The 16,558-nt window shown below is 43.7% G+C and overlaps 1 protein-coding gene across 7 annotated transcripts in view; it reads right to left on the bottom strand.

Moving 5' to 3' along the window:
- chd6 (chromodomain helicase DNA binding protein 6) overlaps positions 1 to 16,558 on the bottom strand; it is a 110,851-nt gene that overhangs the window by 28,119 nt on the left and 66,174 nt on the right. For all 7 annotated transcript variants that reach the window (XM_027279691.1, XM_027279690.1, XM_027279689.1 and 4 more), the window contains exons 13-19: positions 7,100 to 7,343; positions 3,283 to 3,459; positions 2,423 to 2,566; positions 2,081 to 2,179; positions 738 to 894; positions 332 to 542; positions 48 to 243 (exon numbers count right to left, since the gene is read on the bottom strand). In XM_027279691.1, the coding sequence (XP_027135492.1) occupies positions 48 to 243; positions 332 to 542; positions 738 to 894; positions 2,081 to 2,179; positions 2,423 to 2,566; positions 3,283 to 3,459; positions 7,100 to 7,343 (1,228 nt within the window). The remainder of the gene's footprint in view (positions 1 to 47; positions 244 to 331; positions 543 to 737; positions 895 to 2,080; positions 2,180 to 2,422; positions 2,567 to 3,282; positions 3,460 to 7,099; positions 7,344 to 16,558) is intronic.

The raw sequence follows: 16,558 nt of genomic DNA, 5'->3' as shown, positions 1-16,558 counted from the left end.
CATCATCCGTCTGTACGTAAACCGGCTCCGAGCTCTTCTCTGCTCACCTGCAGGTCGTTCTGAGGGTTCCAGTCCGAGTCGAAGATGATGCAGGTATCTGCGGCCGTCAGGTTGATTCCCAGCCCTCCGGCTCTGGTGCACAGCAGGAAAACGAAGCGGTCCGAATCCGGCTTGCAGAACCTGTCGATGGCCGCCTGCCGCAGGTTCCCTCGCACGCGACCATCGATGCGTTCGTACGTGTAGCTGCAGAAAACAAGTGCAGGTGAGTGTCACATCTTAATCGTCTCTCCCAAATCTCAATTTCCATCCTCACACTGCGCTCTCTGCTCACCGTCTCTGTATGAGGTAGTCCTCCAGGATGTCCAGACAGCGGACCATCTGGGAGAAGACCAGCACTTTGTGTCCCCCGGCCAGCAGTTTGGGCAGCAGCTTGTCGATCAGCACCAGTTTACCAGCTGCCTGGATCATGGCCTGCAGCTGGAAGTCCAGCGCTTCTGGACTGTGACACTTCTTGAAGCTTTCCAGAATCTTCTCCTCGGCTCCTGAATGAAAGGAAGAGAAAGTTTAAAGATTATAAGTCAGTTTGAACATCCATCTTTCTTTTGAGCGCCTGTTGTTGAACACATGTTACTGTCGTGCTGTGTAATTATAGATTAGATGAATTGCTAATTACAACCGGGACAACCAGGGAAGAACAAGGTTACCCATCGTGTGTGTGTGTGTGTGTGTGCTGTCACCTGTGATAAGGTAGGGGTGGTTGCAGCACTTGCGGAGCTCCATCATGGTGTTAATGAGGTTGGGCATGTTGTGCTGGTTTGCGCCTTTGGACAGGAAGGAGAAGTTCTTTTCCAAGATGGCTCGGTAATATTTCTTCTGAATGTTGGTCAGCTCCACCTGCAGGAGAAATATGTTTGAGTGCACAGGTCGTACATTTTCTCCACCTCGTGTCTCATAATTCAGCCGGACGTTAGGTTGTGGTTTTAGTTTCATGTGTTTCTTGTGTGCTCCCGCAGAAACTCACCGCAATTCAACTCTACAGTTTATTATTCATTCAGTTTTATCAGAGCAGTCACGTTGGCGCCAAAGATCAAGCGGAGGTTGTGTCAGTCCCGTAACAAACAGTTAATCCATCCTCCTGACAACATTAACAGATTTCTACACGCCTCCCGGATCACTCCACATCCACTCCGCTGTCAGCTGATCATTCAACCACAACAACCCAGGAAACTGGGACCGGGACCAAACTGAGTATCAAAAACTGTTTTTACTTGAAGGTTTTTTGTAGGGTAAGTTCAGACTGGGACTGAAATGTAAAAAGAAAACCTGAAGAGGGATTTTGAATTAAAATGTGTTTCCTGTTTTTTGGGGATTTCGGGGTTGTGTTGTTTTTATTTTAGGTAGAATATGTATTTTATGGTCATTCCATGTGGAGGGTGTTCATTCTGATTTGTGTGCATCATTTTGTGACATTTGATTTAAACATTAAACCTTGTTTTTAAACTTTAAATCTTAAATGCGCAGAGAGCCGGCTGGCACCGCTTACCAAATACTAAAAATTAAAAACACAGAATTCAAGTCCAACTGTCACTATTCATCTCTTCTATTTAACGCTTATGCTGCGCAGGAACCTGGGCAGTCAATCACAGGGCTGACACACACACACACACACACACACACACACACACACACGGGCAAACACATTCAAAGTCACGCCGAAGGGCGATTGTAGAGTTTCTAATTCACAGAACCTGCATCTGTTTTGGACTCTGAGAGGAAAGTGGAGCACCTTGAGGAAACAAACAAAGACATGACACAGAAAGGCCCCAGCTGAACACACTCAGTCTGAACTTTGTATCGTTTTGCTCTGAAGAAACGGTGTCGACACTGAGCTCACATCCTGGAATTATCATTTGTCTTTGACCATGGAATTAACAGACATGGCTGCACATCAGACATCAGTCAGTTCTAGCCTTCCTGTCATCCATTCATTCCTGATAACGGACACCTCGTCGGGCATTATCCGTTACAAATGTGATTGTTTATATCTCACACACACACACACACACACACACAGTCCCACCTCTATGATGGTCTCCTCTTTAGGCGCCAGGTTTTTTTCCACATCGTCCTTCAGCCTCCTCAACATCATGGGCTTTAAAATGGCCTGAAGCTTCTTCACCTGTTGGGGAGCACAGAACGCAGCAGGAGGTTTGAATGTGACAGAAAGCCAAACGTTAAAACACGTGTTTACTCTCTTCAGGCGTCTCTCTTTGTCTTCGTGTCTACAAGAACAATGTTTCTCTACTCCTGAAGAAAAAGCTAGGACGCGTTTAAAACATCCCACGCACGCAGACTTTGGCTTGACCTAAATCCACAATGTCCCGTGTGTGGCACCTACATGAAACCGCTTATTTAACCACACCTGTTCGTCTGTCTTGAGGTCTCCGAATTCTTCCAGGAAGGTGCTTTCTGAAGGAAACTGCAGCGGCTCCAGGAAATTCAACAGGCTGAACAACTCCTCCACCGAGTTCTGCAGAGGAGTTCCTGTCAGCAGAACCTTGTGTTCCTGTTAGAAACACGTGCAGGGATATGTTAGCAGCCGACAGGTGGCCATCAAACGTTTCAAGTCTTTTTCTCAAGGACCAGCAGCTATAACCTCATCATTTATTTATTTACAAGCTATAGCTTCAACCATCATTTTGTGCAATACTCTGTCATCAATAATCAATGTCATTAATACCGCCTTAACTAATACTGTACACCCTGTTTTTTTAGGATTATGTACACAGTTATTACACATTGTACTACACAATATATTTCTTCTTCTCTATAGAATAGTACTTAATGCACATATTTTATTACATGTTTACATTCTTCTTGTTTTAGATTTCTCTTCTATTTCTTTCTGTTTATATATTTCTATTTTTGGACGGGAGCAGCCCTAACAGATCCCATTTTACCCCCTGAGATCAATATTTCTTATTCTATTCTGATTTAAAAAAACAGCACACAAACCGGCTGCTTGTAATAAGATTTATTCGGACTGAACTGAAAAAACAAGCCCGTGGTTTATTAAAAGAATCCTCGCCGTGAGGGAGAAGAAGAGGCGGGAGGACAAGACCACTGCAGCTGACGAGAGCTGAATGAATAACAAGAGACAAGCGTAACAACAAAAGGTGTGCAAGTAGACTTAATGGTCAATACCGACCTCAGATAACAGCCACCGCTAAATATTAGATCATATGGGATAACTCTATCCATATCAAACTCCGACAGACTCACCAGGTTCATGAGTTTGAGTCCCTCCAGCAGTTTGCAGTTCCTGTTCTTCAGTCGGTGGGCTTCGTCGATCACCACGCAGCGCCAGTGGAGCTTCTTCAGCTCCGGACAGTCGGCCATGATCATCTCGAAGGTGGTGATCACCCCGTGGAACTTCAGCACGCCTGGGATAGTGTTCCCCTAAAGAGGGAGCGTAGAGAACGGCGTGTTTAAAAAATAAAAAAACATGATGGCAGGAGGCAGCGGGGGGAGGTTCAAGGATGGAATCAAGGATCTTTACTGCGTGTCATGTCTCACTCTTGAATTTTTCACAGGCTCTCTTCACTTCTAACCTTCAAATACAAAGAAAAAAAACCCAGAAATGTTGAAACTGCTAAATAGACGAATTCATCAGGCGTGACCAAAATGAATATTCACTGCCCTTGGATATTCACAGAATTCAAAACCATTATCTGCATACAGTAATGTCATAACTCTGTATTCATCTGAGACTGCTCATGCAGCAATAAGAACCTCGTTATGTCCTGAACATTTACACCAGACTAAGTTAACAGAGAAGATACTCCAGTGGTGAAATCTCTTGACTGCAGAAAGTTATTTGAATTATGTACATGTAGTTTTTGAGATGTCTTTTTATAGTTTCAGCTATAACTCTGTAATATTTGTTGCTTATTATGATCTTAAAATCCCTTAAATCTGTACAACCTTAGTTAAAAGTTAATAAACCATAATGACTCATAACTGGTTTGTTTTTCATCAAATTTGAATAAATATGATCGAAACACATCGATTAAAAACTAGTCTGAATGTAGAAAGATGAGCTAAAAAAATTCCCAATTTGAAGTATCTAACTCACTCAGACTGTCTCTGACATAACATCGAACACTGCTCCTCGTGTGCTGTGCAAAACATGGGTACGACATCATGACCAGAGATGTATAAAGTGCTGGAGTAAAGGAGTGGAGTAGAAGTACATATACAAAAACTGACTAGAGTAGAAGTTGAAGTGTTCTTTAAACACCATACTTAAGTGAAAGTACTAAAGTATTCAAAATGTTTTGTACTTAAGTATTGCAAGTAGAAGTATGTAAAACATTGCTACTCAAGTACTGAAAGTAAAAGTACAAGTAAAAGTACAAATACAAGTACTGTTGTTTATATTATTTCAAATATTTATTAAGGCACAACTTCTAATGTTACAGTGTTACAATGTTCATGGTAGAGTTCTGTGATTTCCCATGGTCTGTGAATGCATCTGAATGAATGCGAGAGCAGGTGAGTAGAGAGTGCACCTGGGTGTCAGGTGTATGACGTACGGCGCACGAGCGAGGTTGATGTGAGACCGGGACTGTTATGTTGTTTTTTTGGCGTGGTTACGGCCGACAGTCACAGAGTCCTGTTACCAAACCGTTCAGCAATAAATGCAGTTTGTTGAATAACGCCTCGTCATTCATCACGCGTCCGGCTGGACGCTACAATAGTAACGAGCAACGATTCAGCACATGGAAAATGTATCGGAGTAAAAGTATTAAATTCATCAAAAATATGTAGTGCAGTAAAAGTGGAAGTTGGGGAAAAAAATAATACTCCAAAAAAGTACAGATGCTGCATTTTAGTTCTTAAGTACAGTACTTAAGTAGTTCCACTTCGTTACTATACATCTCTAATCATGACATCATCGACCAGCGTGCAACAAGAAGGCGTGAAAGACAGGAGTCTGAGCTTCAGGCTTCAGGAAGTATTTGGGTTTTTATTGTCGATCAAATTAAACAGGATTATTCAAAGAGTTCAGAGCCAGTCAGGGGGCTGCCAGAGGGCAGTCAGCTTTCATAGAGAAGGAAGGGGTCATTGTGAACGACTACATGCTGATCACTTCATGGCCAGAAACGGAGCCACCCTGCAGGGAGAGCGAGGTCGAGGGGAAAAAAAGAGGTCAAAGACAAAGAGAGTGAGAAATGATGAATGTCCTATGGATGTCTGTCACGTCATCCATCCAAGGGTATCTCAGATGGAGGATGGACACGCGAGGAGAAACAGAGGAAGAGAAAAGATAAAGATCCTTAATGTGAAGATCATGAGGACGCAGCTATAGAGGTGGGACAGCACTCATAGCGGTGAGACGCCAATGCTGAACTAAATCACTCCAGATGAACAAATTCATACTCTGCAAGAGTTCAACAGGAGCCTCGACTAATAAAATCACTCTAATATTGTGAAGTGTGTTGTAGAGGATGTGACGCAGCATTAGAATATAAAGGATGAGGAGAAGACTGACGGAGGCCAACAGGGATCTGCACTCACTGGCCGCTGCATGAATGTTTAAACATTGCAGGTGTTTTGACGCACATCAGGGTAAAAGGCGGCTGTATAACTAATGAATTATTCCAACCCTGAAGACAGCCACTTAAACGCATCATAATAACACAAACACGAGGTGCTTGATTTTCATTTTTCAGAAGTAAATATCAGATCTTGTGAGTCGCTGCCTGAGAATTAAAAGAGCTGTCTGGCTACTTGTGTGACCTTCCTGTTATCTCCACATGCAACTACAACCTCCTCTCTGCACTCTGCAGATTCTGACCGTCGTCTCTCTCTCCGAGAGGGTTTGTCTGACTCAGTAATCAAAAGACAACAACAACGTAGCCACAAATCAGCTTTGTGGTGAAACCATGTTCTACCACGGATATCGCTCATCTGGACCAACATGAACAACTCAACGCTGAGTGCTAGGAGTCCATGCTCGTCCCCCCCTGAGGTTTGTTGGAAGGGATTTACCAACTCATCACTAATTACTGAGTACAACTGAAGCGGACACGGCAGGCTTACATGAACGTGGGTTCACGGAAAGGTAAAAATGAAACCAGCGTGGGAATAAAAGTTCAGAGTTCCAATGCTTTTTACTGAAGCGCTAAAACCAGCATGTTTTGTACGTGTTCATGTACATTTAAATAACTGTGCATGTTCAAGCTCCAATGTGACAGAAGGTATGTTCATTTCACCTGAACTGGAAAAGACAACACAAGTCAGCTGATTAAAGCAAAACATACTTTAACAAATAATTAATTATGAATGAGGTCAATGAGTTGGCAAAAGTTAAAATGAAACCGACGATGAGCGCAGCCATAAAAGGTGGTTTTTCCTCAAGCAGAATGCATTTTCTCTTCTTAGAAATACGTCGCTGCATAACTCAGAAATATTCACACAAGATGAATATCTGGTTTGGCACAGTTTGGTGCAGTCATAAGACACACAGGCAGAGTTGTGACGTACAGTCATGCAGGCAGCTCTGCGTGGAAGTGTGCGTTAGGTTGCACACAGTGGGAAATATTTTGGCTACCAGCTCCAGACGTTCTGCCTGGATGATCAATTTATTTTAGTCAATTCTGAATTTTATATTTTAGGCAACAGAAAAGGGGCAAACGTCTCCACACTCCATTTATTCGTCCATTATATTTCCTTTTAGCCAATGAATTCATTTCAGGCACGTCTTTACATTTGAAAAATAAAATAAAAGACTTTAATCAATGAATCAATGCATTGATTAATTGACTTTATCAGGAAATAACAGCTGAAACATCACAGACAGATGACTCACAGCACAATAACCAGACATGTGGGAAATATTTCCTCTAATAAAGTCACCAACCGCTAAACGTTGGTGAGGGTTTGTGGTTCTCGTCCCCCGTCTACCTTCAAGTCTATTTATAAAAGACGTCACACAGCTGACTCATTCACCGGCTGATCGATGAGATCCGATGACGCCTGAGCACAGACTGATAAAAAAAAAAAGAAAAAGAAAAGTCATGCATTCAAACGTTACCTGCGGGTCTCTGTAGAACATCTCGTACTGCAGGATCATCTGCCGGCTGATCTGCGAGCCGTGATACACGATAACGTTCATATGCGTCCAGGTGCGGAACTCCCTCTCCCAGTTTGTGATGGTGGACAGCGGGGCGATGATGAGGAAGGGCCCGCGGATCCCCATGCTGAAGATCTCGTACAGAAAGGTGATGGACTGGATGGTCTTTCCCAAACCCATCTCATCTGCGAGTATGCAGTTTTTTCTAGGAGGAAGAACAAAGACGCTATGAGGGAGCAAGCAAGCCTGGGGGGTCTGGTAGCCAAAAGGGGAAGAAACTATGCTCCTTTCAGGAGGATAAAAACACCTCAGCAATTATAGCACATATTCAGTACACTCTACAATATGAGACACATCACATGCAACCAGGGGAAGGGGGTTTGAGGACGCCCAGTGCAGTCAGGCAGCCATCCCGGTCCTGCAGCCGTTGGTCGTAGATCCGCTTGGTCAGGCTGGGGGAACAAAGCGGAGAAGGCGACGGAGGGATGGGGGTGGGGCAGTGAAAGCATATATGTATATGTGAGCATGTGTGCGCAGGCCTGGAGACGTGCCTCGCCCTGCACCGTAATCACGGAGTCTCAGTCCGCAGAGATGTTAAGGCGATGGCATGGCAGTTGCTGTGGAAACAGGGTCACGGCAGAACAGTCAACAAGTGTCAGTGGGAGGTGGGGGAGGGGGGACATAAGAGCGTCTCGCTGCAGTGATCTTCTCGGGGTGGGGAGTTGTTATTCCAGCAGCGGACTTGGCCAAGGTCCTGCAGGTGCAGGGGGAGGTCAAGATAAGATTGGAATTTGTTTGGTCTTGGGGCGAGTTGCTGCATTCTTTCACGCTACGGGTCATCTCAGCCAGAATGGTCTTTCTGAACGATCCACTTGCCTTTGCTTCTCCACGATGTCGCCCATGTCCTGGTTGTTCTTGATGTTATCCAATGATCCTGTAATGGTGACCATGTTCTCTGTGTTGGCTTCCATATTACGATTCAAAACTCTGATGTTATCCACATTCCGGTTCAAGGTCTCATTCTGATTCCTGACAGCTCTGCTCAGCGCTTCAATCATCACGGGCAGCTTTCCTTGTAAACATACTTGTCTTCTCAAAATATATTACATATTAACATGAGCTCTGGATCTTGAATGAGTTGTAGGACTTTCAAGAGAAACACTTGTTTCTTATTAAATGCAAATGTATGGTCAAATCTAGTAGAAAATCTACAGTAAAGTGGAATTCTCCTTCATCCATGTAAGCACGTGGATCTGCTATGATGAGTTCAATCATCATCAAATCCACTTTTCTCGTCTGTTTCCAGGGTCTGTTTGTTCTTTTTGTAGCATGTTAAACTGTTCTCCAGTAAATAGTAGTCACGAAAAAGATCCCATTGAAGCTAATATGAGGCCACATCAGTCATCGGAATAGAGTGAGTGGCTTAAATTACAGTCTTTTTGCTGTGGCTTGACATTTGTTTGATGCACTGAAGAGAAATTTCTTACTAACTTTGGAAGCATTAACCTGACTTGACTGCTGAAGGCGAATAATAGCTTCAGCTGCATTTTAAAAATGGATCTTGAATCAGGATTTTGGGATTTTGTCCCCATTCCTGGCACTGAAATCACTTTCAAACACAGCAACGGAGAACTCTTTCAATGTACATATCAACATCTGAAATAGCACGTGAAGCTCCGGTTGTGCACAGTCCTGGAAACAAGGTGGATCAAACCGAGCTACACAACACTGACTTGTTATTCCAGATAGGATCTGTGTGTGAGGTAACGTTAAATGACATTCGTTCTACGTTCTAATTTGCCAAGATGCGCAGTTGTTGTGCTGTTAGCTGTATAGTAGTCCCACCAGGATTTCACGATTTTTTTTTGTGATTTTTGCGATCAAAATTATTTTGCTGTGGCATTTTTTATTGCCTTTATTGATAGGACAGCTGAAGATAGACAGGAAGCAGGGGGCAGAGAGAGGGGGAGTGACACGCAGTAAATGGCCGTCTGATGCGGGATTCGAATCGGGGCCAGCTGCAGCGAGGACTATAGCCTCCACACACGGGGCGGCCGCTTAACCCACTACGCTACCGACCGCCCCAATGTGCCCCTTTTTTGTTGTTTTCTTTACTTTTTTCATCAAAAAGTCTAAACAGGCTTAATAAGACAAAAACAAGACAGACAGATTGAGAAACACTGTTTCCTTTTTTTAAATTGCCGGATACGGTTTTGCTCCGTCTTTTGCCGATATATATGACGGCAGGACTTGTTAGTCGTCGCCATCACTAACTAACGTTCCCACAGCGGTGACAGATCTATAGTGGAAAATACACGTGTGTCGTGGAGAAGGGGCGGCATGTTTGGTTATTTTGCAATAATTGTGCGACATAGTAGGAAATATGCGGCATATTGCTGATTACGCGGCAATCCACGCGATCGCAAAATCGCGAAAAACTGGAGTTAGGGTCCAGTGTTTGTGGCGTTCCGACAAAATGAACCGCGATGTCACTGTTCGGATTTTATTGTGATATTCATGATTGTGTTGAATTCCTTGAAGACAGACAAGGTTTTAAAACATATTCTGTATGTGCAGTATGAGATTTTGAGCTTTTAGAGGTCGAAGTTTCAGGCTGAAACAAAGCAGGCGATAAAGTTACTGTCCATCCCAAGAAAATGTTTAAACAGTAGAGGACAGTTAATGCAGCTGCAGAGAGGAGAGTGTGTAGTTCAGTGGTAGTTTAACTGCACTTCTCACATCATGTTATGGTTGTTTTTTTAATATAATGCCAGTTTATTTGGAGTCTGTGTTTGTTTCCGAGTGGTGCCAGTGGTGTTGTGTGCAGCATTCACCTGTTGTACCAGTTGAACAGTAACCGTTCATCCCCTCTAACTGGTATTCTCTGAGCTGGTTTCCGTTCCGGTAATCTCTGGAGCGCTCCCAACTTCTGCCATTTTTCTGGAGGAGGACGCTCCTGCAACACACACACACACACACACCTTTATGTTATTCCATTGATGAGTGGTTTCAAAGCTTACCATTTCAATTTCAGCAACAAAAAGCAAAAGAATGTAAATGACAACATTTGCAACCATCCATCAGGCTGAAGCTGTTTATTAAAAAGCTTTGATACCAACATTACTCATGGATATGATGTGAAAAGGTTTCTTTTTTTCTGAACGTAATCATCCAACTATTATATACATTTAGGTCTGCTGATGAATCAGAAGGGAGATGAATGACTTTCATGAAAGGTAAAAGAGAGTCTGTCTGATTTTGGAGGCTGAATGGACATGCCGTGGTGTAATGAGGGACACGATGAGTTTTTAATGAATAATTACTAATTTGCTCAGGTCTCATCTCCCACGAGTAGATGAAGAAAATTACTGATGTTTTAGTAGCAATTTTGTGTTCGGCATCCAGTGAAGAAAAAATGCACTGCTGGACTTGTCAGGAGACTGAAACCTCTCTGTTCTGCTCACATTAAAACGGCCTCTCCTTTTGTTGTCTGGGCTTCACAGTGATTCCACCTTGAACGGCGAAGCGCAGATGTGGAAGAGGATTGTGCCTCGCGGAACAGAAACCGTTTGATTGTGAGGTAAAGTAAAATAAAAATAAAAAAAGAAAGAAACCTCAAGTCACCTCCAAGAACTCAAACACAAAACCAGAACTTCGGCGTGAGAAGAAAGAAAAAGCTTGCGGCGCTGATTGCGTTTGCACCCATGAACCGAAAAAAGGGAAAAACAAGTCCAAGACGGTGAATTGAGGCAAAGTGGTCGTGAAGATGTGAGGGGAAAGGTCGTCGTTCTGCAGGGAGCACTGGAGTTAATTATATAAAGCCATGATGATGTGGGGGTGGCGGTGCGTGTTCATAAACTCAAAATGCAAAATGTTTTCTCCTCACTATTTATCTAACAGTCTGGTTCCAGACGTCTGAATCGCACACCCACACCTCCACGGGTCTGGTGATGTTTTTTTTCTGGCTGGAGCCAATCGGAGCTTTAAAAAAGAAGCTATAGACTTTTGTTATAGACATTATTATTAATATTCTCCTTAAGAATAGAGACTTCATCCCGCTGCGCCAATGCCAGAAACATTACCACGAAAATGGAAACAACTGTGGGTGAAACAGACACGGTCTGTTTCGACTTAGAGAATAAGAAGTCATAAATCAGTCTTAGCTCAGACCGCGGGGCTTGGCTCGGGAACCAGAGGGTGCGATGGACCAGAGATTGACAGACAGTCGTAAAATTCCATCCTAATCTATTAGTACTGCTGATAGATTAGAAATGTAGCCTATTAAACTGCATTAATAAAACAAAGTCGATATAACAGAACTACAGATCATGTATTTATAACGATGTGGAGAGAAAATACCGACCATGTGGTCAGTTTTCATGTCAACACACCATGAGGCAGATGAATATTTTTTTACCAACTTTTGCCACTTGCTTCCCCTAACGTATTAACCTCTGCTGGCTGAAGTAGACCAAGCGTTCACAGGTGGTCTACATGTGGTTACTGACAGCGTTTCTTGTGAATCACTTCACGTTACGGTAAACTCAGTGTTGGATGGACGGTGTTTAGATTTTAACATCATATTAAAAAAAATCAGTCAGTGACAGGAAATATTCGGTTAATGCAACCTCCGCTGGGCCAGTTTCTCCTCCTGGGCAGAGCCGAGGTGCCTTTGAGCAAACACCGAGCCCCTAAAATGTTCGAACTTCTCTGCTCTCTTCTTCTTGCCATTTCTACTGCCTTCTAATTATGTTTCTACTCACCATGTGTCTGAGGTCTGCTGGCAGTTTCTGGATCTCCTCAAACTCCTTGATCTTCTCCGGTCCAAGTCCTCCTGCAGCTCCCACGTCGCCTCCCGTATGAGAGACTGCACCATTACAAGGTAATGGGTCACCTCCTACAACAACATATAGAAAGACATGGTGTGTTTCTGTGTGCCGCAGGATTAAGAGTGAGCCCAAACACAGAGGACTAATGACTGCTTTCACAGCAGACAAACACTGCTGTGACACTGTGTCTGTGTTTACACGATACAACCTCTCCCGTCTGCGTATCTGTGGTAACAGCCACCTCCAGCACTCTGTCCACCTCTATGTAGTCGGGGTTGAATAAGTCCTCATCGGGCTGGAAACGGGGACAGAGAGATATCATTAAAACAGGAACATTACATTCACAGTGCCAACTCTGATTCATTTCTTAGATCTGATTTCAATATCAGATTCCAGATTGAACGGTCACGATCCTGAACTGACCACGTCACATGCAGCACGCCGCCGTACGTAAATAAACACTGAGCTCTCTCGAAGTCAGCGCTTACAGTTTCATTGATGTGAAGTTGAAACCAGTGAGTTTATGAACATTTTAATAATGTCCTTTTTGTGGAGCGAAACCTCTTTTTATATACGGGGGTGTGTGTTTACGATACGATCCCTGTAGCTTGTACAGAAGTTCACCCTAAATACTTCTGAGGTCTAAACACGTCCATCGTGACTGTCTCCGTGTTTGTATTCACCAAGTAGGGCTGCTACGATTAGTAGATTAGTCACGATTATATCGACGGACAAAATCGTCGACAACTAATTTAGTAGTCGATGCATCGTTTTTTTTTTTTTTTTTACTTGTGCTTTCTCTCGAAACTGCGGCTGCAGCTTCCATGCCACGTCTGCCTTTCACGTCAGCTCTGGTTCGGCATGGAAAGACTCGGGGGCGAAGGTGGCTCATGGCCAGTCCGCGAGCCTTACAGTGGCCGCCCACCCGCTCCTTTCCGGGACAGTCAATTTTACGTATGTCCGATTAGTCGACTAATCGAAAAAATAATCGGGATTAGTCGACATAATAAAATAATCGTTGTGGCAGCCCTATCACCAAGTGACTCCCTCCCGCCAACGCAGAATTGTGTACGAGTGTCGATCCAGAGAGACATAAAATCATGGCAGTGCAGATTTGATGTGATTTGTGTTCGTGCAGTCATTAAAAACAGATCTGAGTCACACGAGTAAAAGAGAAGAAGCCAGTGTGAATGAAGCCACAGTCTGAATGTAAAGACATAACTCTAAAAATTCAAAAACTGATGTCAGTCAGCATTAACGTCACATTTTGTATTTCCTTTTTTTTAATTTACCGGTATAGTTCTGTTTCTGTTTATCCTACTTTACTGCTAAAACCTCTGTTGTTTTATTCCCCTCTCATTATACCGACTGTAACCTGATGATTTAACCTATATATAGAAAATCGACTTGCTGTTTCTCAGTATCAAAGCACGTGTTCAACAAACTGGCTGATTCCTGTTGGAGAGAGAGAGAACAGTGCTAATTTTTAATATTTGTTATGAAAAGATTAAAATCACACAGACCAAATTATGCCTCCAACATCAGCCGTTTTTGCCTTGGTTACAGCATGTTCGAGTTAACCCGTTGACCTTACGGCACTTAAAGACTTCGCACGACTCCGTAGATGCTTTGTGAATCATCAAGCATTATGGCCCATTCATTACCACCTGACTTCTCCTAATCACTTCCTGATGGACAAAAACGGCTCGGCTAATAGCTTCACAAATTATTAAATACAAATGTGTCTGACTCAAAAAGAGAAAAGATCAGTCTTTTATCCAGACGTGACGTAAACAGTAAAGTACGAACAGGTACCTCGCTGAACAGGTGTTTCATCTGGGCCTGTTTGGTCCTGAAGCGTTTAATCTTCGGTGGATTCTGGGATCTTTCTCAGCTCCTCCAGAGTGGCCCACTTGCAGTGCAGGTAGGAACTGAAACGCAACAAAAGAATCAAACAGCTTTTATTTTGTGAAGCATGCAGTGTGAATACTGTTCGCGTATAGCTGCATGTTTATACTTTAAGTGTTTAACTGGTTATGAATGAGTCTCAATTCAATACTGATGCTCTATAAGACCCACATCAACAAACAAGACTATCTGTATTTGTATATAGTTGCTTCCACCAGGTCATACAGGAAAAATAAACAGAATTTTTGCTGTGTCATAGCTAAAAAGACCAAAACAGTAAAAGCAACAAGTAAGATCCGTGCTGTTAGCGGCACAGGGCAGAAGAGTTTGTAAACCTCACAGCCTCTGGCGAGAAGCTGCACTAGCTGGTGTTGTTGTTCTGGCTGTTGTCTGAGGGGAGGAGGGGGTGAAGAGTTTGATGCTGGGTGGGTGGGATCCTTCATGATGCATGACCCTCTGCTTCTGCACCTGCCGACATAAATGTCCTCCAAGGAAGGGGTTGCTGCCGCAGAACAGTTCCCCATAGCAGACAGTGATGGAGGATGTCAGTACGCTCTCCACCACACCAAAAAGAGGTCAGGTCAGCAGGGCTGAGGCTGGCCCGGTTCAGCCTCCTCAAAAAGCACAGCGTCGCGGCCTTCTTATGATGCTGGGATTGTTTTTGCTTGCACAGGTTTCTTCCACCTCCTGCCTGTAAACACACTCATCGTTGTTGGTCCAACCACACTCGCGTCATCTGCAAACTTCATTATATGATCGCTCAGGTCCCTTGCAGAGCAATCATATGTGAGTACAGCAGGAGGCTCAGGACACATCCCTGTGGGGAGCCTGTATTGAGTGTGATGGTGAAGATGAGACGACATGTTCTTAACGACTGAGGGCCCGTTGTCAAAAAACTCCAGGAGCCAGTTGCAGAGAGATGGATTTAGTCAGAGCAGCTCCCAATCGATGAAACAAGCTGGGCGGACACGCTACCACTTTGTCCACATGGGTCCCCAGATCGACACAAAATGAAACTTCCCGAAGGGGACTCTGGTGGATCCAAAATGAATCATGTTATAAAAACCACAATGCAGCGATGACGCAAACCAACGAATCTGATCCTGATCTGACAGAAGTCAGAGAACGAGAGATTTGGGATCAGTAAACACGACAGGAAGATGACGATGACGCCGTTGTGTCGCCCTGCGCTGCATCCCACAGACCGCTCAGGCAATGATTTTTATCTTCGTGCACAACGGGGGAACATGATGGTTGTCTGGCTCTGTGATATATCTACCGACGAAAAATTCCCTAATCGTTAGTCGCTGGGAAAGAAAGCAGAACAAATGTTGTTCTATGCTACGGTTTGATATGCGGATCTAATCCATAAACTGCAATCTATAAATGGACAAATATAAATGTCAGTGCAGTGTTCAGGGATGTACACAGCGCCGTTACTGACTGCCAACGATGCGACTACTTATATATTTGATATGCCATTATGATAATGATGATTTTTACACTACAAACATTCTTAGGGCCGCTTCCCTGTAACTTTATAATTTGTGAATACATTATTCTAAATAAAGACGTGGGAAAGTAAAGCGTTTCATGACCACTCTGTTTGATTTAACTCAAGCAAACTCTTTATGTTTTATTCTAACCAGAGAATACATTTATCATAATATGACAGTATCTGTGTAGGGCCTTTCCCAAAGATACAAAGTGCTGGAACAAACAGGGGGACGTCTCCAGAGATCCTCAGACTGTCTGAAAAAGCTGGAGTCTCGGTGAGAGATGAAAAACTCCGGCTCTCCTCCGGCAGCCGCTGCCGAGGAGCGTTTTACTGACTCTGGAGAACACACCGCTGCAAAAACGCCGCCCGCGTGTGCAAAGTCAACTACCCTGAGACAAATCAATGTCATAAAAACTATTAACTAAGCAGCTCTACAAAGTCAAGACACTCGTTTAATATTTCCATCAATCATCGAGGGCGACTTTAAACACCTCTGAGGCTGCACATGTTACATCGTCATGTAAGTCTCTGTATCAGGCGCTCAGTGATTAAAACCAAAGAAGCAGCTCCTGGTCTCCGTCTTCTTCTCTCTGGGTGTTTCTATGTTGTCTCGGGTGTCGAGCCTGGTGAGGCATGGTTTCCTCTCCATTTGTGCTTGGTACACAAAAATGGCACATAGCACTAATCCGATTTGAAGCTGATAAAACACCATTTGATTATCGGTTATCTGAGATGAGAAATAGGCAATACGGTAACTGAATCTGCCTGGTTAGCCACTGTCACTCTTGATATTCTTTACCCCAACATCTCACTATCCAACTATGGGAAGAATTATCCTATCTTATTCAAGAGCGCACATTCAGTTTGAGAGCATGATTTCTCCTTCTCGTGCTCAGATTTCTGCTGCTTTCTTTGAAATGTGTGTCCTGACTCAAAACATCACATGCTTGTGCTCACATTTCTTCTGCTTGGCCAAAACATTTCGCTCGCTGTCTGTGCGGCTCAAATTATTTGTCTTGCGCTCAAACAGCACGTCCCCTCAGGTTGAAGCGTTGGCGAAGTAAAATACAGTATATCTGGCCCAATCTTGGGTTGTGTTCCTTCACCGTTTCAGCGCTCCGCAGGGGGCGGTAGTATGGTCTTTGTAAAACTGCCTCTCTCTTAAAATACACAAAGTTACCATAC

The sequence above is a fragment of the Larimichthys crocea genome, chromosome VI (assembly GCF_000972845.2).
Source record: "Larimichthys crocea isolate SSNF chromosome VI, L_crocea_2.0, whole genome shotgun sequence".
Classification (NCBI taxonomy): domain Eukaryota; kingdom Metazoa; phylum Chordata; class Actinopteri; family Sciaenidae; genus Larimichthys; species Larimichthys crocea.
The sequence above is the reverse complement of the archived record's forward strand: the minus strand, read 5'-3'. Positions and strand labels throughout refer to the sequence as shown.